At 36.4% G+C, this 25,436-nt stretch overlaps 1 protein-coding gene across 1 annotated transcript in view; it reads left to right on the forward strand.

Moving 5' to 3' along the window:
• APPBP2 (amyloid beta precursor protein binding protein 2) overlaps positions 1 to 24,379 on the forward strand; it is a 46,334-nt gene extending 21,955 nt beyond the window's left edge. Inside the window, exons 4-13 of the mRNA XM_090291766.1 lie at positions 3,930 to 4,053; positions 8,239 to 8,407; positions 11,372 to 11,461; positions 12,789 to 12,856; positions 12,937 to 13,042; positions 13,866 to 13,990; positions 17,154 to 17,239; positions 19,034 to 19,224; positions 20,353 to 20,518; positions 23,697 to 24,379. Of these exons, the coding sequence (XP_090147892.1) occupies positions 3,930 to 4,053; positions 8,239 to 8,407; positions 11,372 to 11,461; positions 12,789 to 12,856; positions 12,937 to 13,042; positions 13,866 to 13,990; positions 17,154 to 17,239; positions 19,034 to 19,224; positions 20,353 to 20,518; positions 23,697 to 23,950 (1,379 nt within the window). The 3' untranslated portion in view covers positions 23,951 to 24,379. The remainder of the gene's footprint in view (positions 1 to 3,929; positions 4,054 to 8,238; positions 8,408 to 11,371; positions 11,462 to 12,788; positions 12,857 to 12,936; positions 13,043 to 13,865; positions 13,991 to 17,153; positions 17,240 to 19,033; positions 19,225 to 20,352; positions 20,519 to 23,696) is intronic.
• The last annotated feature ends 1,057 nt before the right edge of the window (positions 24,380 to 25,436 follow it).

The following is a 25,436-nucleotide window of genomic DNA, read 5'->3' on the forward strand; positions in this document are numbered from 1 at the left end:
CACCTTGCACAACCATAGAAGGAATTACAACCAGATCTCAAAAACAAGTAACACCCAGAACTGTCAGAAAATCAAGCTATATGGAAGTCTGACAACCAAGAATTTAAGAAGCCACATTCATCCAGACGGGTAGTAGGGGTGGAGTTGTGGAGACAGGGCAGAAAAGTGGTATGGCATGGAGAAGAGGCAGTGGCAGCGGAGCAGTTGGTCCCACATTCATTTGTGATGGATAAAAATCAGGAGGGGTACCTTAGGAGCGAGCAATCCCAGCCCAAGGCCAGACTGCACAGTGCAGGGTTCTAGCACAGGGAGCATAAACCCCCATTACCTCTGGCTGTAAAACCAGTGGGGGTGGGGGTGGTTAGGGCGGTGGAAGAAACTGCCAGATTTTCGCTGCTTAAAGGGCCTGCACAGGCTTAGAAGGTATGCAGACACCATGGGGCAGCAGCTCGAAAGGTGCCAATTGCATACGGGATATGGGTGAGGTGACTGGAAGTGGAGCAAGTGCCAAGCAGGCCTACAGAAGCCAGGCTTCCCATCCCACACACACATAGCCACAAAGCGGTAAAGTGGGTTGCCCCACACAATTTATAGGGGCCTTTTCTACATGGGCCACACTACTAAGACTTGGGGTAAAAGCAGCTCTACCTAATACACAGAAACAAACACAGGGAGGCTGCCAAATTGAGGAGGCAAAGAAATATGACCCAAATGAAAGAATAGTACAAAACCCCAGAAAAAGAACTAAATGAAACGGAGATAGCCAACCTATCAGATGAAGAGTTCAAAACACTGGTAATCAGGATGCTCAGAAAACTCATTGGGTATGGCCACAAAATGAAGATAAAAATATACAGGGAACCAATAGCAAAGGGAAGGGAGCCAGGATTTAAATCAACGACTTGGAAGAAAAGGAAGAAATAAACAATCAGCCAAGACAGAAAGAAGAAACAAGAATTCAAAAAAAAACCTAAGAGCATAGGAACCTCTGGGACAACTATAAATGCACCAACATCCGAATCATAGGGATGCCAGAATGAAAAGATGAAGTGCAAGAAACTGAAAACTTATTTGAAAAAATAATGAAAGAAAACTTCCCTAATTTGGTGAAGGAAATAGATATACAAGTTCAGGAAGCACTGAGAGTCCCAAACAAGTTGGACCCAAAGAGGACCACACCAATACACATCATAATTAAAATGCTAAAGGCTATAAAGATAAAGAGACCATCTTAAAAGCAGCAAGGGAAAAGAGGAGAGTTACCTGCAAAGGAGTTTCCATAAAACTATCAGCTGATTTCTCAAAAGAAATTTTGCAAACAAGAAAGGGCTGGCAAGAAGTATTCAAAGTGATGAAAAACGAAGTCCTACAACCAAGATTACTCTATCCAGCAAAGCTATCATTTATAATGGAAGGGCAGATGAAGTGCTTCCCAGACAAGGTAAAGCTAAAGGAGTTCATTACCAAGCCCTTGTTATATGGAGTGTTATTTAAGAAAAAGAATATCAAAATTACGAACATTAAATTGAAAACAAACTCTGCTATCCACAACTGAATCTAAAAAACAAACAAACGAAAATAAACTAAGCAAACAACCAGAACAGGAACAGAATTACAGGTATGAGGATCATATGGAGGTTTTCAGCTGGGAGGGGAGAAGGGGGAGAATGGGAGAAATCGTACAGGGATTAAGAAGCATAATTGGTTGGTACAAAATGTACAGAGGGATGTTAAGAATAGTATAGGAAATGGAGAAGCCAAAGAACTTACATGCATGACCCATGGACAGGAAATGACGGGGGGCGGGAGGGGGTGCTTTGCTGGTGGGAAGGGCAGTACTCAGTGGAGGGAGGCAAAAGGGGAAAAATTGGGACAACTGTAACAGCATAATCAAGAAAACATAAATTTAAAAAATAGCTACAAGCCACTAGGAAAATATAAAATAATGTAAAAATAAATAAATTGCTACAAAAAATTATGGAATTATGACCAAAGAGTGTCTAACAATAGAGTGTTTGTGGTCTTGATGAATATGAGCATGACGGTCCTTTAGTCTTAGACGGTCAGCTAAAAATCTGTGGAAGAAATTTAGTATCAAGGAACTTGAAAGGCAGACAGGTTGGTGTTCATTAAGGTCCTCTGCTATCTCCACAAACTACAACAATTGGTCCATTGAAATGAGTCAGGTTGAAGAAATATCTTGGAGAAGAACGAAGTCCTAGAAAAGTTATATTATCAGTCTTAATGTTAAAATTTCCAAAAGAGTGCAAAAACTTCATTCCAGAACTAGACAGTGATGGAGATATTTTTTAAATAACAGCTTTATTGAGATAGAATTCACATACCATGCATTTCATCTGTTTAAAGTATCCAATTCAAAGATGTTTAGTGTATTCAGAGTTGGGAAAATATTACCACAGTAAGTTTTAGAACGTTGTCATCACCCCAAAAAGAAACCCATAGCCGTTCGTAGTCACTCTTCATTTCCTTCCAACGCCTCTACCCTGTCTCTATAGATTTACCTATCGTAGACATTGCACATAAATGGACTCAAAATACATGATTTTTGTGACTGGCTTGTTTCCTTTAGCCTGTTTTCAAGGCCCATTCATGTTGTGTAGAGATAGAATTTAATGTGAAGAATTTTAAAACAGGTATCAAAGAACTGAAAAAGACAAAAAGGGAACACTTCGGTATTATGGACACAACTGCAAGAATTAACTACCATACCTAGGGCTTAGGGAACCATAGGATGGAGTTGAAATTGTAGTTCAGAAGCTTGATGAGGTGCCTCACAGAGCTGGGACTCCGCTAGGCTGCAGGTGCCTCAGAGCTCTGAGAGTGGGGCCTGTGGGTCTAGAGCTCAGACCTCTAGGAGCACACCTAGCTGGCTGGTGTCTAACCCGGGGGCTGTGGTTCCAGTTCCGCAAGTGTTAGAGAACTGCTTCTGGAGTTGACTGCTGGAATGAACTACTGCGGGAGAAGCGCATTGCCCTGGGGGCTTTGCTGTCATCTGGAGCCTTGCTGACAGAAACTGGAAGCAAACAGGGAGTGTCTCTTGCTCCTCCCCTCCCACTCTAGTGCCTCTATTTGGCAGAGACTACAGGGAGCCAGCTGGCAAAAGAGAAATACGGTTTGCAGAGTACTAGTCCCATGTTATAAAAGAGTCTTAAAAAGGGTTGATTTGAAGCTGAGACACAATAGCCTAATAACCAGCACAAGACATAATATGCTTAGTATGAATATATATAATAACCATATTATTCGGTCACCTGGTGAGAGCCCTAAAATGTTTGAAAGTATACTTCTCTACAATTAAAATATTTGTTTGATTACATGTAGCTTTAATTAAACATAAAACAAGTATATGCAAAATATATTTTCATGACTCACATGCTGTTGACACTATTTAAAAATATATTAAACTATCTTTGAGGGGCTAAAAAGATGGGCAATGTCCTAAATAAATGAAGACCAGTGCTATTGGAGGTTAATAATTTAATTACTTGTGAAAAAAATGAGAAGGAAGCATTACCATCTCTTATTTATGTTTCTCAGCAATGCGCTGCTCCTCTACTAAGAAGATAAGTTTATTCAGATTCCTCTGTCTTCTTTGGGATTGGGTATGGGGAGATTAAAAAGTTATGTTTAGCCTACAAGGTGAATGTATTAGAATTATTGTAATATAGTGGCTAATTAACTAGAAAATGTCGACTCTCAGGCCATGGAGTGTTCTTAGAGGATTAATATTCTTGACTCCTTATTCAAGGTCTCTATTTTGATCTATTTCCTTGAGTGAAAAAATAAGTTTTTTTAATTTTACAATTTGTATCTTTGTTCCATTTTAGATAATATTTATCATGACCATATCATTTAGCTTTCAAGTGATTTTATTAAATTATCTCAAGTTGCTGGTTTTTGTCCTTTAGGTGGCTTTCTTTCCGATGCAGGCTGGTACAGTGATGCTGAGAAAGTTTTTCTGTCCTGCCTTCAGTTGTGTACTCTACATGATGAGATGCTTCATTGGTTTCGTGCAGTAGAATGTTGTGTGAGGTAAGATGAAACAGATCCTACAATTACATGTTTAATGGTACATGGTTTTTATGGTTTTAACTCTTCTAAGTGTACATCAACTTTCCTCTGAGGTGATTTAAAAAATTTATTCATTTATTTATTTTTAGAGAGGGGGAGGAAGGGAGAAAGAGAGGGACAGAAACATTGATGTGTGAGAGAAACATCCACTGGTTACCGCTCAGATGCCCCCAGATGAGGACCTGGCCCGAAAGCCAGGTGTGTGCCCTGACTGGGATTTGAACCGGCGACCTTCTGGTTCACAGGCCGGCACTCAATCCACTGAGCCACACCAACCAGGGCTGAGGTGATGTTTATATATTAAGAGTTTCACTAGTCTGGCCTCCTGTCTCTCGTCCCCAAATAGAGTTTAACTTGCTGTAGTTAGCTTAGATTTGAGTATTGTGAATCAGACTATGTATATTTATAGTTTTGGTTTGTTGGAAAACTTATTTGTTCATTCATTCAACGGATATTTACTAATGCCTAGTATACACCAGGAACTGTGGTAGCTATTGGTTGCCTAGAAAAGAAATACATTTTACTCTTGGGTGTTGTTATTTTTCTAACTCCTGCTCTGAATACCCTTCTAGAATCATGTATAACAAGATTAGCATTTTACTTAGAAATATTTTCTTTAAAGGTACACTTTTAACAGATGTACTTAAAAGAAAGGCAAATCTAGAAGTACAATAACTCCGCTCTTACAGTCCTTATTTTTCGGCACATGTAACGTTTAGTTTTAGCTATTTTCATATAGGTTTTCCTCTGTTCCCCAATTTGATTTGACTTTTCTTAAAAAACATTTTTTAAGTAAAACTAAAGGGAAATCAAAATAAAGTTTTTAAAAAAATCATAGAAATTTTCTTTCTTAAGTTACCTAAACTGTGTTTAATTTACTGAATATTTTATAGTCATCTATTTTTATTGAATGTTGAATAATAATCATATTTTATTGGTGTCTTAGGAGATGTCTTAAGAGTTTGTTCATCTACCCTAACACGTCTCTTTCCACAAGAATGAAGCTTTTTATGGTCATGAATTCTTTCTCTCGTGTTTACCACTACATCCCTTGCCCCTGGAAAATGACAGGCACACAATAGATGCTCAGTCCACTTGACTGTGAGAATCTCAAAACTTTTATTATCTGACTTACTATATATTTTTCTTCTTCTTCAAAAAAAATTACTGTATTTTTTCCATTACCATTTATATACTTTTTCTTTAAAAACTTTTTATTTATTTATTTTATTTTATTTTTTCTGGACCTGTAAGTCTATTTCCTCCCCCAAGTTTGGGAAGTTCTGCTTTATTATATTTTCACTTAATTTTTCAATTTCTAGTTCATCTTCTTCGCCCTCTGACAAACCAATGATTCTTATGTTGGGCCTTTTATAGCTGTCCCAGAGGTTTCTGATCCTCTCATCATTTTCCTTGCTTCCTGTTTTTTCTCTCTGCACTGGTTGACTGTTTGTTCCTTCTTTGTGTTCTGGTTTGTTGATTTGAACTCTGGATTTTATTTCCTCACCATCCGTCTCGTTTTGTGGTTTTGTTCCTTTCAGTATGAGTGTTTTTCGATTCTTTCTCATCTTTTTCCAGATCTTTTGTTAATTCTGTAAGCCACCTGATAACAATGGCCCTGAACTGAGCCGCTGACAGGTTTCTTATTTGTTCATCTGTCAGATTCCTCATCTGTTGCCTGGTGAGCTGCGCCACCGGGATTTCTATAGTTGTCTGCCTCATTTTGACAGATGCGTTTTGTTTTCTTGGGCCGGCTGTAGGGGGCAGTGCCTGCGTACTCGTCACAACCCGGCGACCCGGCACCGATCCGCAACCTTTCTCACCGGCGCTTTGTCGTCACTGCCCAGCGACCAGTGGCGATCCGCAACCTATTTCGCAGCCCTGTGGCGGTTTGTGTGGGGGCGGGGGTCCAAGATGGATTCACACAGTTATTCCGCTAGGAGACGGGGTATCTGTCCTCCTGCCCCCTGGGCCTCACTGTTCGAGGCGATGTGGTGGCTGCTTCTTCCAGCGTTGGGGTCGCGAGCCGCCGGGGTTTGACTGCAGCCGGGATTGTCCTCCCTGCCTCTGGGATTGTTCTCCCTGCCGCTGTCCCTGGTGCGACCGCAAACAGCACCGCCCACTTTCCCTCTTACCTGCCCAAAGAGCGCCGCTGGTTTATAACTTCATACGTTGGGCTTCCGTGTAGTTTTATTTTCTGGAATTTCTAGTTATCTTTTGTTTTGAAGTAGTTGTATTCCTCTCTAGTTGTAGAGGGAGGCCGAGCATGTCCGTCTAAGCCTCCATCTTGGCCAGAAGTCTATTTATTTATTTTTAAAGAGGGGAAGGGAGGCAGAAAGAGAGGGAGAGAAACATAAATGTGCAAGAAATACATTGATTGGTTGCCTCTCGCATGCCCCCTTCCTGGGACCTGGCCTGCAACGCAGGCATGTGCCCTGACCAGGAACTGAACCGGCGATCTTTTGGTTTGCAGGCCAGCACTCGATCCACTCAGCCAAACCAGCCAGGGCTATATTTTTCTTTACTGTAATCTTTTATTGGATTTCAGTTCTATTTTCCTGTATATAGCTTCTGTTGTGATGCAGGTCATTGCAAACTTTAGTCATAATATCAGCAATTTGACAGTCAAAGTGATATTGTCTCTATTCTGTATGAGTACACGTACTTTACCATGAAATGTCTGTATATCAGAACATAAGTTTTTTCTATTTTTATGCTTCTGCTTAAAAATATAAATGTAATAATGCGTTATTCAAGAGTAGCCTGATAAGTTATTATATTTACTTTTGCTTTAAGTTGGAATGTGGTATTATGAATGGAAGATGCTTTATTCAGAATTTTTTATTGGCCTTAGTACATTATTTTACTTTTTTGTTCTAGTCTTTTCTAAAAGTAGATAACTTGTATGATGAGTGTTAGGAGAATGCACACTGGCATGGTGTAATATTTAATACTTTATTGAATAGTTCTGGTTCACTTAAAGTTGTTCTTTTTCCTGACAGTACAAAGGATTGATAGAGATCAAAGATTGTTAGAATGTTTCTCATCCTGGGTCATTGATCTATTCATATAAGTATCTGGTTGTTCAATACTCCTGAGGAATGTTTTCTAACTTCTCTATATTTGAGTTTTTTGTTTTGTTTTGTTTTTGTTGATTTTAAAGAGACATTGATCTGTTGTTCCACTTCTTTATGCATTCATTGGTTGATTGTTATGTGTGCCCTAACCCGGGATTAAACCTGCAACCTTGGCATATCAGGATACTACTCTTAACCAGGATGCCTAGCCAGGATGTTTTTTGGTTGGTTGGTTGTTGTTTGTTTGTTTTAGTGGTTTTTATACCTTGTTCCTTTTTTGGCTGAGCATTTTCAGAAAATTGTATTGGCATGAGACATGGACATAATGTTCTAGCCAGCATTATAATAGAAAATAAATACATGTCCATTCCTTAAACTATTCTCCTGTCTTATAGGTCCACTGTTGCTTTTTATATCTAAAATGTTTCACTACTCTTGCATAGCATTGGGAAATTAGCATAGTTTTACAGTTATTTTATGTAAAGAACTGTATTTTTCTACTGCAGACATAAAGGTTATAAAGGAAATCTGACAATACCACTGTTTTTTATGACCTTATCTTACCAGAAAGATAAGCAAAAATGAGACTTTATGAAGTAACATGAAATGAGTGGTAACTGATCAAGTTTTGCACAAATATACTAGAAAAAAGAATGGAAAGTAATGACAGATAATAGTATTGCATGTTGATTTTTATTTTCTTCATTGTCTTCCAAATTTTTTATAATGAGACTGCATTACTTTTGGATTTGGAACACAGAGTTAAGTGTTAGATGTAGCTAGATGTAGTACATGCTCAGTGCACAAAGTATACAGAATATTTATAGAGAGGATAAATCAAACTTGGGTGACATTAATTACGGATAGCTTTCTGGAAAGAACATACACTTCATGTGCTTTATTATAGTTGATCCCAGTTTGGCCCAGACAGCTGTTTTTGAATGCTGCCTCATTTCTTGTATCTAGTTACCTTACTCATCTGTGTGCTACATAATGATCTGTAAGGGGTTATCAGGTCAGCCATGCTGGAAATATCAAAATTAGAGAAATTTTATTTGTGCTTTTATAGGTTACTTCATGTGCGAAATGGAAACTGCAAATATCATCTGGGTGAAGAAACATTTAAGTTAGCTCAAACATACATGGATAAACTCTCAAAACACGGCCAGCAAGCAAACAAAGCAGCACTCTATGGAGAATTGTGTGCACTCCTGTTTGCAAAAAGTCACTATGATGAGGTGAGTATTTTGAAGTGCATTTCATTGTGACCAGTAAGTATTTATAAAACACAGGATAAATCATATACTCAATCGTATTTGTCTTAATAGATCTCATTTTCACCTGTTAGGTTTACTTAAAGCAGTACATATTTGAATTGAATATTTAAAATCAGGCAAAGATACGTTCTATGACATGGATTTTAAATATATACATGTAACTTTTAGGCCCTGTTTGGTTTTTGTTTTTCATTTGACCCAATGTATTTCTACCTAAATTATTTTGATGGACATGGTCTGCTGAATAAACTTTTTAGTAGATACTTTTTATTGGATATGTAACTCTGGGTGAACTCTCATAATTTGAAAGCATTCATTTCAGTGGGAAGCTAGATTCAGTTTGTACTTGATTACGTTGTTTTGCTCTTTCTTCTTCCTTATGGGAAAGATAGCTTCACTCCTGGCTTTATACTACTAAATTAATGCTTCAGTAATGAATTCATAGTTGAGAAATGACTTAGTATTTACTTGGTTGCTTTATTAATGGAAGAGTATCATAATTATTTCATGCTGTCAGCTAGATGTCACTTAGCTTTCATATTTTATAATTATTCCTATCTTGATTTTCCCCCAATAATATAAATATATATTCCATATTTAAAGGAAAGTTGCAATTAGAAGTGAAACTAGACAATTCTAAAATAATTATAAAGTGATATTATGCAACTCTGGTGCTCCTCTTGCTTTTAATATCTATATGAGAAGACATTGAACCTATTTATAAAAATCTAAAATCCTTTCTTGCATGCTTGCAATCTTCAGGTAGTTTATATATGTTCTTGTAATTATTTTTGATGCTGAACTTCTATAACTGCTGAATTAATATTGTTGATGGAGTTTTGCTGCCCCTTATGTGCAGTGTCTATTCCATAGCTTATCAACCCAGGTGTAGAACTTGTACACTTTCTATGATTTTCATACACCAAAAACAAAGAATTCCATTCACAGAAGCCTTTGTGTGAATAGCCTAATTTACTGGAAATGAGAGTGAGGTAAACAACAGTTTGAGTATTAGAAATACCTATCTTAAAAGCTCTTCAGGTGCCCACCACCTTTTTTATATCTCTACATAGGGACTCAGCTATCTCTGGTGTTTCTTCCATCATTTCTTTTTATACTGCCCTCTAGAGCTCTGCACTCTTCTTTCAGTTACATGGAGTGATTCAAATCTTGCCATTCTTTACTCTCATACTCAGCCCCAGGCCCATCTTAATATAGCCAGACACACCAGTGTGTTCAGTGGAACAAAGTGCCTTTTATTTACCAGTTTCCACTTTATTAGGCAGTTACTATTTAATTGACAGTTATTTTCTTTGAACATTTGGATTGGGGTTTACGCTGTGCCTTATTTGTGGTGCTTGCAACTCTCAGCACATTCATGAGGAACGTTGATAGATGTTTCTTGGGTAATTTTGAGGTGGGGTTTTTTTTTTTTCTATTACAGTTATCCCACTTTCCCCCCAGTAATTTTGATAGTTTATTCTTTTAAATATAAATAAATTTGTCAATTATGTCCATAGAAAAGTACATAAATCTCGAGGATATAGTTTGATGAATTATCACACTATTCTGATAGTTAGGGTAGTTTAGGGTAGGCTAGGCTCTGTCAGGCTCTGCTGAGGCAATATCAACCCTGAAATGGTGGCTTAAAACAGTGGAAGTGTATTGTATGGTTATGCTACAGCCTGTCTTGGGCATCTCTGTTGCTCTGCTTAACGTTATAGATATAATTCTCAAAACCCCCTGTGGTTGAAGCAGTTTCTATTTAGAACATTAGAGCTGGTTATTCCTAGAACCATGCTTGTCGCAGATGCAAAAAAATCATCGTGGGGATGGTACTACTGGCTCTTAGCACTTTCTCCCAAAAATGGCATATTTCACTTCTCATATTTTAATTGGCCAGAAGAAATCATATGACCACTCTTGTTTTTAATTTGGAAGGGAAGTATTGTATATCCTTCCCCAGTGAGGGGCAATAAATATTTTAAATCAGTCTTATAGTCTACCACATTTCTAAAGTTTTCACTTCATTATTCTGGAACAAATTCAGCTTATACTCTATCTTATAAACAAACCAGTTTTTTTGGCCTAAATCACATCTATTTTATTTTCATCAAAATTGCTTCTGAATAGCTACATCATTTAAGTGGAATGGAAAAGAAGAAAGTTTGCAGAGAAAAACAAATGTTTCCTTTCTAATACTTTACAATTTGTCTTCCCCCCATTCCTTGAGATACTGTCAGAATATTTTTTTTGTTTGTTTCTTTGAAGCTGTTCTTACTATCCAAAGTAATTTATTTTGCTTTTTCTTCCCTTTCTCCCACTAAGTACTAGGAGAGAAGGATCCTTCTGTGTTTTGTTCTTTACTAGATACCTAGATGCTAACACACTGCCTGGCGTTTAACCTCTCTGCACCTCAGTTTTCCATAGTAATATTCCATACTCCATGGGGTTGTTGTGTCAGTTAAATGTGTCAGTGCACATGGAGTGCCTGAAACAATAGCTGACACAAAGGAATCACTCAGCGAACGAGCAATTAAGTTATAAAATAGTAAGCATTACAGTAGGGAAAGGAAAGTACAGGAAACCCAGTCTAGGACTGAAACCTGAGGGACAAGGTTGATGGGCCAAGAGGCTGGAGGAGGGACGAATGAATTCTAAGGCAGAGGGAACAGTATGTGCAAAGGCTTCTGGGCAAGAGAGAAGAGAGCATGCCTCTGATTTCCCAAATGTGTCACATATCCAAAGAGAAATGTAATATACTTTTAAGTAAACTTAGCCTCAGAAGATTTTCAGTGTAAATTTATTTTGTGTGTTTTTATGCAGGTACTTGAAAGCTTGCAGGAATAATTCACAATTATTTCATTAGATATTACGATTTTGATTCATCAGTTTTTGCTCTTCTGTGCATGTATATATTTTTAGGCGTACAAGTGGTGCATCGAGGCAATGAAAGAAATCACAGTGGGCTTACCAGTCCGAGTTGTGGTGGATGTCCTAAGGCAGGCCTCAAAGGTGAGCATAATGGTGGCCTTATTAAGTCAGTGAAAGGGTTTAGCAAGCTTTGAATTTGTTTTAGTTAACCTGTTATTTAACAAATTAGGTATTGATACTCTGTGGACTGAAAGGTCTTATTTTCTAAGTTTCTGTTCTCAGTTTTAGAAACCAGATTTCTACACATAAAGACTTAAGCTAATTATATTATACCCAAAAAACCTTTGAAATTTATTATTTTCATAATTCAGCTCTATGAAGTATGGATAAAAAAAGTTATTTTGATGCTATTCTGCCTAAATTTGTTTTTGTTTTCCTTAAGCCTTTACAACAACCTGAATTCCTTATGTCCTGGTTTTATGGGGTTTGGTCACTTTTCTCCTCAGATAGCCTTGTAGTCAACCTTTTGGTCATAATGTTGCAGTCTCAGAGGATGACAGTTTTCTGTACTTGACCTGGTGGGCAATACTTATTTGATTTTTCCTGTAGTTTCATTTTATTCTGTAAATATATTCATTAGCTCTTTGAAGCCAGTTAGTAATATTTAAAAATTGCTGCTTTGGTGCACTGAGGCTTTAAAAGCATTGATGTACTTTTCAAATACACTCTTTATACCCAGAGGTATTTCAGTTTTGATATTCCATTTTGGTTAGTTTTACTTATGACAGCTTCAATTAGAAGAAGGATTCTAAAATTATAAATTTAGAAGAGCCTAAGGTTTCTGTGAAATTTATTTAAATAAGTCATTTAAGAGTGAATAAATAGCATAAGTAGGTTATCAGAGCTAGAATAATATTAATGTTTTTAATTTAAAACATTGATATACATTTAATATAAAGAAAACCTAGTATGTATAAGATTTCTATTTCTATATGCAAATGATATTTAGAAACTTGGCTATTCTCATGAATCAAAATGTTTTAAGAAGAGGAAAACTCAAAATTCTGTGCATTTAAAAATTGTTAGATGAAACTTACAAGGTAGTTATAAGCCACTGTAGAACTGGAATATTAATATAAGTACCTTAGAAAATAACATGGTGGGTCTTCCCCTCACCATTTTATTTTAATGTGGAAGGATGGGAGTATGCCAGCTTTGTAAGATAACTTTGTTATAACAGGTTTGTGTTGTGCATGGCTATCAAAATTTTAAGCTTTATAATTTCCCAGGATATATACAAACCTGTTTATAATATATTTTCAAGTTGGAAGGAAAGAAATTACAAATACAACGCTTCTACTTATGTTTGAAGATGCTTTTTTTCTTTTTGATGATTATGGTTTGAATATATAAGCTATACTTGTTTTAACACTGAGAGTTATTTAATAATTTTTCACTTTATCTTTAGGCTTGTGTTGTAAAACGTGAATTTAAGAAGGCAGAACAGTTAATTAAGCATGCAGTGTATTTGGCACGGTACGTGATTGTTGTTAATAATACTATTTCAAATTATCTGTCTCTACTTTATAGCCTAATAGTTTTTTATCTTTTTATAGGGATCATTTTGGATCCAAACACCCAAAATATTCTGATACACTACTAGATTATGGGTTCTACTTACTCAATGTAGATAATATCTGTCAGTCTGTTGCAATTTATCAGGTATGTTAATAGTTACACTTTTTTTCTTTCAACCTAAATTGTTTTGTTGACCTGTACTTGTTTGCAGTGTATAAACTACTCTCAAAAAATAACTTCCTTCCCTGTCTGGGTAGCTCACCCCAGTACACCAAGAACCAACCAATGAATGCATAAAGAAGTGGAACAACAAATCAGTGTTTCTCTCTCTCTCTCTCTCTCTAAAAATCATTTTTTTAAAAACATGCTAAGCCCTTCCTCATATATGACATACCATTATTTTACTAAATAATACCTGCAAAGCTTAAAAGTTAATGTTTTAGGAATTAAAGTGAATCATCCAGGAAAAACAGTTGATTCGTTGTGGGCTTTATATTCAAGAGTACTCTTCCATTTTCATTTGCCCAGATTTCACTGTTGTTGATTTAGCGCAAGTCATTATAGCTGTCTCTGTAATAGCAAGCAGGGTCAACAGCAGTTACTTTAGGTCTTATCCTTAGTCATTCTCAGGTAAAGATGTGTTGCCATCGTCCTGGGCAAGGTATCCTTGATTTTATAGTTCACTTCTAAAAAAAGGGACACGGAGAAAAACACTGATGTGCTTCTTAAGACATGTGAATGGCTTTTATTATTAAGCCATTGCCTTTTAAGTCAAACTCAGTCTTCAGAAAATCAAGCCTTATAGATAATTTTTATGTTTTATTGTGATTTAAATACAGCATGCCTTTTCTTTAAAATGGATGGGATTGAGTATATGGACTATTTAAATTGCTAGGATGCTTAATTTAACTGGGTAGTGCTTTCTACGGATTTACAGTATTATCAGTTATTTTCATGACTCTTTCAGGCAGCCCTTGACATTCGGCAGTCGGTGTTTGGTGGCAAAAATATTCATGTAGCAACAGCTCATGAAGACTTGGCTTATTCTTCTTACGTTCACCAGTATAGCTCTGGGAAATTTGACAATGCACTGTAAGTTCCATGTTCCTTTTCAGTGAGGGATTAAATACTGTTGCTATTGTTTTTTTTGTTTTTGTTTTGTTTTTCCTAATAAAAATAGTATTTAATGTACTTCATGAATTAAATTTGTCTTCCTGGAGTTTTAACTGGATATCTAAAATGTTTTTGACATATTTTAAAAGCATAACAATGTATAAGCTCTTCATTTATGGTTTATGTGGTTTAATATTGAGACTTCTATATCTTCATACAGAATATGACTAACCTTTTGAATATCTCCTTCAATAATTTTTCTTTCAGTAATATAGTAGTAGCCTCTGGATAAATGGCAGACTTAACCTAAAATCTTCTTGCTCAAAACACACAGAAATATTGAATAAAACAGTTATCTTTTAAAATGCATAACTGAGCTTGCAGGAGAGAGAGGAAATTTCCGCGGGGCCAGTAATGGACTAAAATCTAAATTGGTATAATGCTCTGGAGTGGTGGGAAAGCTTATAAGTTGCTATAATATTGGTTTAACAACAGTCCTGGGTTTAAGAGACAAAGCATTTAGCCCACAGGAATTTGTGAGTTAGAACTGAAACCCTCACATGAAGTCAGGATCAAGGCTACACTCTCAGGGAAAGAGTAGACTAGGAAAAAAATATTGCCTACTGGCAAGAGAGATGACTGGAAACTTGCCATAAACTCCTCATAGGGGAATTTTAACTAAAGACATGTAGCACTCTTGTGTTTGGGCACCATGCATGCAGGAACCCCCAAACTGAGCAAAACAATGAAACGTACTCTGAGACTACTAGTTTCCTTAGGATGCCTTTTAGGGGAAAATTAAAATGCTTGGAAATAATTAACCCTCAGCCCAAACCATATAGACTTCCCATAGATCTAGCTCAACCTAAGATGAACTCACCATTTTAAAATATTAAAAATAAGTAAGGAAACATTTCCTATGAGTGAGAGTCAGCAGGCATAATGAATAGGATTGGTACCCTAAGAAGACTGCTTAACAGAACTTTTTGGTAGATAACTGTAATTAAGTATCCTTAAACAATTAAAGATACACACGTAGGTTGGTAAACGGTGACCTGCAGGCAAAATAAAGTTTTGCTGGAGCATAGCAATGCTCCCTTCCCTCAGGTACTGTCTGGCTGCTTTCATTTTACAACAGTAGAGTCGAGTAGTTGGGACAGAGTATGTGGCCCACACAACCTAAAATATTTACTATCTAGTCCTCTGCAGAAAACATTTACTGACTGATATAAAAAAGGAATCAGTAATATTTTGGAGGGAAAAACAAAACATCTGATACATGCTACAGAATGGATGAACCTTGAAAACATTGTGCTTAGAGAAAGAATCCAGTCACAAAGGACAATAGTTGTATGATTACGTTTATATGAAATATCCAGAATAGGCTTATCCATAGAGATAGGAGGAAAGGGTGGCTGGTTACCTAGGGCTGGGAGGTTGGAGGAAAATGTAGGGTAATTGATAATGGGCATAGGGTTTCTTTTTTTGGTGATGGAAATACAGGAGTCCCTCTCTATATTGCGGTTTACTTATCGCGGCCTCACTGTATCGCGGGATTTTTAAAAAACATTATATTTAATTATTTATCCCGGAATTTTCTCTATATCGCGGGATTTTGTGGTACTGCATACATATGTTGTTAAAGTTACGTGGGTTTAAGAGTGTAGAATATGTTTAAGAACATAAGTAGTGTTTATAAAAGTGTGGGAAAGGTTAGTAAGGGACTGGGAACGGTTTATAAGTGTGTGGGAAGGGTTTATAAAGCCTTAAAATATATATAAATACTAAAATAAATGTAAGGTTCCTACTTCACGGATTTTCACCTATCGCGGGGGTGGGGGGGTCTAGAATGTAATGCCCACAATAAGTGAGGGAATACTGTATTCTGAAATTGATTGTGGTGTGAGTACACAACTCTGAATATACTAAAAACCATTGCATTGTACACTTCAAATAGGTGAATTGTGGTGTGAATTAACATCTTAATACAAGAACTTCATACAAAATAAAATATAATAGCTAGATTTAGAAAAGAGTAACATTAAAATTCAGTAGACGAGTTAAACAGCAGATTAAACTATTAAATAGATGATTAGAGAAGTAGAAGACATCTAATGTAATAAAGTAATGATTACTTGGAAGATGGAGATTGAAGGCTTAGAATTTTTTGAAAGGAACTGGCAGATAAGATAGACAAATATCTTCTGTTTGGTGAGATAGTCCATAAACAAATAACCAAATATGTCAGATGAGGATGCATGCCGGGGAAAATAAAGTAAGCTAAGAGTTCAGAGAGTGATGGTAAGTTATTTAGGGACTTTTGTATAGGTTGGTCTAGAAAGGCTGTTCAGTGAGGAGTGGGCCATGTGGATATTCAGGGGAAGAGCATTTCAGAGAGACAGTAATCTAGTGTAAGAGTCCTAGGTAAGAATATGACTTGCGTACTCAGAAAACCACTAGGCCTATGTGACTAGAGGGGGACGAGGGGGCTTTTTACTTCTTTTAAATTTTATTTTATTTATTTTTTAGATTTTATTTATTCATTGTCAGAGGGCAAGGGAGGGAAAAAGAGGGTGAGAAATATCAATGTGTGGTTGCCTCCCGTGCGACCCCAACTGGGGACCTGGCCCGCAACCCAGGCATGTGCCCTGACCGGGGATTGAACCGGCGACCCTTTGGTTCACAGGCCGGCCCTCAGTCCACTGAGCCACACCGGCCAGGGCGAGGGGGTTGTTTTTGCAGATGGCAGAAGATGAGGTTAGAGAAGTAGCCCAGTAAAAGATTATTTTGAGCCTCGTAGGCTGTAATAACTTCAGTTTATTCTGAGGGAGATGGAAATCCATTGGATGCTAAAAGTTCAGCTCAAAAGCAGATGGAAATTTAAACAAAAAACTTGTCCTTTACCACAGATAGTTTTAGAAATTCTGTCAGTATTATAATTAATATAAATAACTGTAACTGAAAAGAAATATTAGAATATATATCTACATATATCTACCTGTATTGCTCATTCTGTCCAAATGGTAGGCTGAAGGTTTAATTTTGATGACTCAGTGTTGAAGGGAGGGAGGGAGATACGAAGGCCTGAGAGGGAAGAACAGGGAAAAAAAGAAATGTCAGAATGTGTCTATCTGTATTACAGATTTCATGCAGAAAGAGCTATTGGTATCATTACCCACATCCTACCTGAAGATCATCTTCTTTTGGCTTCTTCAAAGAGGGTGAAAGGTACCCCTTTGTAATTTAGTCTCCTATGTATATCTATATTTGTATAAATGTATATATTTAGATTTCTTTAGCTGTCAATTGTAATAGATGTTTGATATTTTCTAATTGATGATATCTTGTATAAAATAGTGGTATTTGCTTATTTCTTCAGGGGCAGTGCTTAAGATTAGACTGTATCTACATATTAAATGGCCAATTCACTGATTTAAAGTATTTGCCTGCAACTCCACATAAGAATTTCCAGTAGTTCATAATGAAAGGTTGTTTGCTTCTCATATAACATTGTTTATAAGCTATTTACATGTATTCATTCATGTATAACACAAATGATTATTACACAGTAACATGGATAGCAAACTGAAGATGGGTTTTCACATACCTTCAGCTTTATAGAGCAGGATTCTGAAACTCAGCTGGATGTCACATTATCCTTAATGTTGCAAGGCTTTTAACAAACACCACTTTCTTTTTTATTTTAACTTTTTATATAATCACTACCAAGCCCCTTTCATTAAAGGCATTTATTTAGCCGACATAATCGGGTCACCCATGTGGTAACCCAATGCATATTGGGTAAATTTTACCTTAATTCTGGAACTGGGTATTTTCCTTCCTCTCACTTTGCATTTTTAAAGTTACACAAGTAATACACAATCAGTGTCAAAAATTAAAAGTTAAATAGAAAAGAGAGCCCTGGTTGGTGTGGCTTGGTGGACGGAGCACTGGCCTGTGAACCAGAAGGTTGCTGGATCGATTCCTGGTCAGGCCATATGCCTGGGTTGTGGGCCAGGTCCCCAGTTGGGGGCGTGCAAGAGGCATCAGTTGATGGTATCTCTCGCACATCGAGGTTTTTCTCCTTTCTCCCTCCCTTCCATCTCTAAAGATAAATGAGTAAAATCTTTAAAAATAAAATAAGTTAAATAGAGAAAAAAAGTCACCATAAATCTCACCAATCCAGAATCAACATTTTGGTGAAATTTTTTTAGACTTTTTATTTTTTTAAAGACTGAAATAAATGAATACATTTATTTCTTAGTTTTGTAATCTTTTTTTCACTTAATATATTATGACCATTTTTCCATATCAGTACATGTAGTTATATATCCTTTTCTCTTAATATTTTTAACCTCACCTGTTTTTGGACCTTTATATTGTTTTTAACCTTTTGTTCTTTAAAATTGCTGCAGTGAACTTAATCTCTTTTACTTTTGTGGACATGGACAGTTTCCCTAGAAATAAAATTACCTGGTAAAAGACTATTTTTAAGACTTTATGTGAAATTTGAAAACCTTGAATGTGACTTTGAAATTGAAATCTTCTTCCCTGATTCGGTTGGTCAGGTGAGTAGGAGGAAACCAGTTCCTTTAGTTGTATTTGGTTAAAGGTTATATTTTACAAAAGTGTAGTTTCAACATTTTCAACTATGCTTAGGTTCTCCTTGACACGGTTTCATAACTTTAAATTTTTTGCCTCTTTCTTTTAATTTCTTTAAAAAGCAAATTCACATCAGCAACATATATAAGTCTAGTACAATATAAATTAATTTTATAAAACAATTTTATGTATACCATTGTTTTTCTTAAATTTGTAATTCATTATACTATGCAAAATAGAATGTGCTCCACCAAACTGTATTTTTCAGTAAAGTAGGACACTTCTTTACCAGTTTTAGATTATATCCACATATAAATATACATAACAAACATTTATAGAATTTAATTTTTAAATTATATGTTCAGATTAGCTTTCATAGATGGTTTTGAAGTGCACTAATTTCATTGCTTTCTTATTCAGCACTTATTTTAGAGGAGATTGCAATTGACTGTCATAATAAAGAAACTGAACAGAGGCTGCTTCAGGAAGCTCATGATTTGCACCTATCTTCACTCCAACTAGCTAAAAAAGCTTTTGGGGAATTTAATGTACAGACTGCAAAACACTATGGAAACCTTGGAAGACTTTATCAGTCAATGAGAAAATTTAAGGTAGAAACATGTTTTACTCTATTTTTCTGTCTAAATCTTAAGTAATAATCTTAAATAATATGTCTTCAGTATACATTTATTTTACTCCTACTTTATTTCATTAAAAAAGCATTAAGAAAATACCTAAAATAAAACAACATAGTCAAAATATATTTTAAAATCCAGACCATGGAAAAATAAATACTGTAATATCAAATCATGAAGGCTTGTTAGACTTAAAACATAGCTCTTAGGTAGGTTAAGTGTAACATGTGGCAGAATGCCTGGCACATAGTGGGTATGAAAGAAATGTCAGATATTGCAAGTATTATTAATTGTAGCGATAAATATTTACTAAATTCAGTTACCTTTTAGAATTTTGAGTTTTGGCCAGGTTGCTCAGTTAGTTAGAGCATCATCTGGATATACTAAGGTGTTGTGGGTTCAGTCCCCGGTCAGGGCACATGCAAGAATCAACCAATGAGTGCATAAATAAGTGGAACAACTAATCAGTGTTTCTTTCTCCCTCCCCCCTATTTCTCCCTTTCTCTCTCAAAATCAATTTTAAAACTTTTTAAAAGAATTTTAGGTTATACATTTTTAGTACTATCCATTTTGGAGTCACAATAAGGAAAGGATGAGAGCAGCTTCCTAAGACATTTATTTTACCTGAAACTCAATCTATTTATCCCTCACTTAACCTGAGTTTAGTTTGTCAGAATAAAAATTGCCAAAACTCAAAAAAATAAAAGAGTATTCTTGTATAAATTAACATACTGTAGTATGGAGTTTGAAGCTTTACAAGGCTCAGTTAAATTTTGGAGTGTGTTAAAGAAGTAATTTTCATTTTAGTATGTTTTAAAGTTGATTTTAATCTAACAACTTTATTACCAGGATAAGTTTTATTCTTGTCATTTTTGGCATAGAACACTATTACTATGATCAGGTTATGTACACAGCTTCCCAAATCCAGTGATGCTTCCCATAGGTAAATTGGAATAGCATGGAATATTCTCTGATCTGATTACCTTATGCCATCCATAACACGTCTCAGGCATTTAGAAGGAGCTTGCTCATTGGGTAAGAATTGCTGACATAAGAAAAAGTACAATCAAGTGGTTCATATGGCTTAATGATTTTTTTTTTCAGGAAGCTGAAGAAATGCACATCAAAGCAATTCAGATTAAGGAGCAGCTTCTTGGTCAAGAAGATTATGAAGTAGCCCTCTCAGTGGGACATCTGGCTTCTTTATATAATTATGACATGAATCAGTATGAAAATGCTGAGAAACTTTATTTGCGATCTATAGCGATTGGTATGTTAATTTTAAAATTTTCTTGGTCAGTTGAATAGAGGCCAATATGTCTTATATGTTGTATAGGGAAAATGTTATTACCAAGAGTTAGATGAGTTCAGAGCTGCCAAGTATTTCCAAGAACCACCCAAAAATCATTTGAAACATTTTGCTAAACATGATCGTCGTCGGCAGCCGTCCGTCTCGAGAGACGATGGTGTAGCTTCTTAAGAGTCTATCTGCACCGCCGAGAATGGCTGTGCAGTCCGACTCGGGAGTGACATCGTATCTGTCTCCTCCCGTGTTGAATCGACATCTTGCGATGACGCTGAAGCTACAGAGCCTGGGCAGGGTGATATGGAGGGTCTGCTGTTGCCCATGCAGCAGACCCCCCCTCTCTTCGCAGCTGAAGGGTCCAAGGGAAAGACGGAGTCAATACAGCTTGGCTTCAGGTGCGCCGCAGGAGTTGCCGGTGTTGACTACAACGTCAAACCGCCTTAGGGACTCCGGCTCCGGATTTTCTGTCGGGGTTTACTCCCTTAGCCTTTCCCCTGAAGAGGTATGCCGCAAGGCAGCGGAGGTTTTTTGGAGTCAGAGTTTTCCTTCTCTGATGTACCCTGACTGGAAGATCGAACCAGCGACACTTAGCTCGCAGGCCGACGCTCAATCCACTGAGCTAAACCAGCCAGGGCTGGCTAAACATGATACATTGATGTTAAAACAGTATGAAGAAGTATGACAGTGTCAAGTATAGGCAAAAGTAGTTATTTTAAGCTGTTATGTAATTACTACTCCCTCACTTCTCCTGGATTTAACATCATAAATCAGGTTGACGTGTTTTATGTCTGGTTTCTTTTGGTAAACATGAATTATGAAAGTCATCTGTGTTGTTCCAGATCACTACTGCTTGTTCATTTCCAGTGCTATAATAATATATTATTGGATGAGTATATTATTGTTTATCTGTTCTACTGTTAATGAATATTCAGAACATTTGGATTATTTCCAGTGATCATCATTTAATGTTGTACCTGTAAAGATACTTTCCCACTTTTTTATTGAATTATTTATCATTTTCATACTGGTTTATTAGAGAAGCTTTTTATATAATATGGCTATAACAAACCCTTTGTTGGTTATATGTGTTGCAGATAATTCTCACTTTACTGCTTGTTTTTCATAATGGTGCCTTTCAAAGAACAGAAGTTCTATATTTTAAGATTATATTTATTTGTAAAAAGAGGAGAAAAGAGGGAGAAAGAAAGGAAGAGAAACATCACTGTGTAAAAGAAACATCAGTTCGTTGCTTCTCACTCGTTCCCAACTGGGGACCTGGCCTACAACCAAGGCACGTGCCCTGACCAGGAATCGTACTGGCGGCCTCTCGGTCCGCAGGCTGGCACTCAGTCCACTGAGCCAGACCAGCCAGGGCTGGAAGTTGCATATCTTAATGTAATCTGATATATTGGTCTTCTCTTTTATGATTAGCACTTTTTTGTATTCTGTTCAAGAAATCTTTTCCTTTGACCCATGGACATGGACAACAGGGTGAAGGTTGACTGTGGGAGAGGGGATAGGTAGGCCGGGCAGGGAGAGCAATGGGGAAAGATAGGACAACTGTAATAGAACAATAATAAAAAAGAGGGAAGAAAAAAAAAAAAGAAGTCTTTTCCTACCTTGCCCTGGCCAGCGTGGCTCACTTGGTTGGAACATTGTCCTGTAGAACAAAAGGCCGCTGGTTCCATCCCTAGTCAGGACACAAGAAGGCAACCAATCAATGTTTTTCTCTCAAATCGATGTTTCTTTTTCTGTCCCTCCCTCCCTCCCTCTCCTCCCTTTCCTTCCTCTCTAAAAGCAATGAAAAGATGTCCTTGGGTGAGGATAAAATAAAATTAAACAAAAATTATATTTAAAGAAAAAACATCTTTTCCTACTCCAGAGTCACAAAGATAGTCTTTTAGATTATCTTCTGGGAACTTTATTTTGCCATTCACATTTAGATCTACATTCCTGAAATTGGTTTTTCGTTTGTGATGTGGAGATCAATTTTTTTTTTCCCCTTTTTTTCCCCATGTGGAGATATAGTTGACCCAGGACCAGTTTTTTCAAGATTATCCTTTCCCCTCTGCTGTGCGACCTTTGTCATAAATCATGTATCTCTCTATATGTGGATTCCCCATTATCCATCATATTTTGACTTGCTCAACCCTAAAATATTTATAAAGTAGTTTTAGAATTATTAACCCATAGTACTATGGAAAACAAATCTACTACTTAGAATTCAGTCTTTGTTTACAGTTTTCTCTGTCTTTAGCTTGAAGGTATATACTCAGAATACTTCAGTATTTACTTGGGTTATTACTCTTCTCCACCCCACCTGGTTGATGTTTCATTTGAAACATAATTAGTTTCATTTGTTTATTTAACATTTCCTCCAATTTTGTTTATTTTCTGAATATGTGAACTATTGATGTTCTAAAAGTTAAAACTATATAAAGGTATATTCATAGACATGTGATTTCCCCCACTGTTGTTTTTTATCTGCTTCTTAGCCACTCCCTTTGGGTAACCAATCTTATTAGTTTCTCATTTACACTTTCTGTGAATCTTTTGCACAGATATTCAGATGCATAAATATTTTATCTTTTCCTTTCTCACACAAAAAATAGCATACCATAGGTACTTCTATACTTTGCTTTTTTAACTTAACAATATACTCTGTAAGTCATTTCATGTCAGTTCATAGATAACCAAGAGCTTTTCCTCCTTTGTGTACAAATGCATAATATAACATTGAATGGGTGTACTGTGGTTGATTGGGTCATTTGCCTATTTATTTTTATTTGTTTCTAATGTTTTACAGTCATAAAGAGTGCTGCGATTAGCTTTGTGCATATGTATTTTTCTATTGTTGGAGGTGCTGCTGTTCTTTTTTACTTCAGATCTCTTCAAATCAGTCCTTCAAACTGTGAAATTTTATTCTGGTGACTAATTTTTTTGTAAGTCTTAGAGATAGCTTATGGGAAGGACTGGCTTAGTGAGCACTGATACAGGACATTAATTTATTATTCCTTTCAGGGGATTAATAAAACCAAGCTACCCTAGTAAAGAACTGGACTTCTATTGTCTTGTAGAAACTGCTTCTTATTTCATTGTTTGAGCTTGCTTTTTAAATTGTTTTATTTTTGCTCATTTTCAGGCAAGAAACTTTTTGGTGAAGGCTACAGTGGACTAGAATATGATTACCGAGGTCTCATTAAACTTTACAACTCCATTGGAAATTATGAGAAAGTGTTTGAATATCACAATGTTCTGTCTAACTGGAACCGGTTGCGGGATCGACAGTATTCAGTGACCGATGCTCTTGAAGATGTCAACACCAGCCCCCAGTCCACTGAGGAAGTGGTGCAGTCCTTCCTGATTTCTCAGAATGTTGAGGGACCGAGCTGCTGAGGCATGATCTCAGTTGACTAATTTACCTTTTCCCAGATTCCAGGGAATTCATACTGTGAAATCAAAACCATGTTGTTTTGGGGGGCTGGAATTTGCATTGAAACACTGGTCCAGTCCATTGACCCTATTTGGGTGATCCCAGCCTTGCAGAGTGTCTGTAGGAATAAGCATATATTCAGTTATATTCAGCATGTACCGCATGTATAAGTAGTCTGGCCCATATTTTCCACTTAGTAGAACAAACAACAGGAAACATTTTTTTTTCCTTTTTAAAAAATATTTCATTTTGCAGAAAGCCTAAAAGAAAAAAAGAATCCCTAAATAAAACTATTTAAGAGTTTTAAGAGTTGCATTTTTATTATGTAAAGATGATTTTAACAACTTTTTAACATGCCGGTAATTCTTCCTTGTGGAGGTATTCAGTACTGTACTGTACTGTAAAAAAATTTCATGGGGAAAATCTTTATGCAGTATAGAAAAGTTAACAGAAGTACTAAGAGAAGAGGGACGTCCTGACTTAGGTTTGGCTACCTGACCCAGAGAAGTGGATACAACCACTCCAGAGCTCTAAGGAAAGGGAAAGGCAGTCACACTCTTCTGTACTGGACCAGTGTGGATCTGTAAGTTGTAGAAAAGCTGTTAGGCCAGCAGTTTTAACTCTTGGTTTTTGCTTTCTTTTCTTTTGGTACAACAATGCAAGATGCTCTGATAGCATTTGCTAAGGACCAGGAGGATCTAAAAAGGACCAGCCTCATGTAAAAAGGGTTAAAGGGTTATTTGGACCAGAGGCTTTAGATTATTTTAGCCCCTGCATTTACTTTTAATAGTAGAATGATTTCACTTAGATGTATAATGAAAAGCGATAATGCAAAAATTATATTCATGTAATAGACACCAAACTAGGGAAATTTGGCAATTTAAGTGGCATAGCTTTAGTCAATGTACACAGATGGCAATGCCATAAGCAAGTCTATAAATATCTGCTGCAGCCGTCCCCCTCATTTAAGTGTTACCCTAATAATCAATGCAGTTAACAAGTATACTGGCTAAGAGTCATGAAGTTTCTCTTGTCCCGATGGGAATTTTAGGTTACTATGTGCTTTGTGGGGATTAATAGAAAATGAACGCCCCCAAATAAGCAGGTCTTAGAAAACTTTCATTTTTATGATAATAGTACGGCTAGGTCATTTTATTTGAAATTCAAGAGTCAAATGAAAAATCCCCTAATATATCTATTTCACTAGCTTGTCTTTCTGTTTATTGGGTTTTGATTTTTTTTTTTTTTAAGTCAGATTATTTAATGTTGAGGTAATATTCAAATTTGAGAAGTGTGACATGTAGCAATCCAAGAAACAAAAAGGTCTTTTACTGTTACCTCAGTTCTTATTATAGTGGCCTGCTTGGTGCCTCTATAGTTAAGAATCAGGGTTTTCCCCCCTATTTTCAGGGGTTTATGACTTGGCTGTTAGAGATGTTATTCCTGGCT

The sequence above is a fragment of the Furipterus horrens genome, unplaced genomic scaffold (genome assembly GCF_987537825.1).
Source record: "Furipterus horrens unplaced genomic scaffold, mFurHor1.1.pri manual_scaffold_11, whole genome shotgun sequence".
NCBI lineage: Eukaryota > Metazoa > Chordata > Mammalia > Chiroptera > Furipteridae > Furipterus > Furipterus horrens.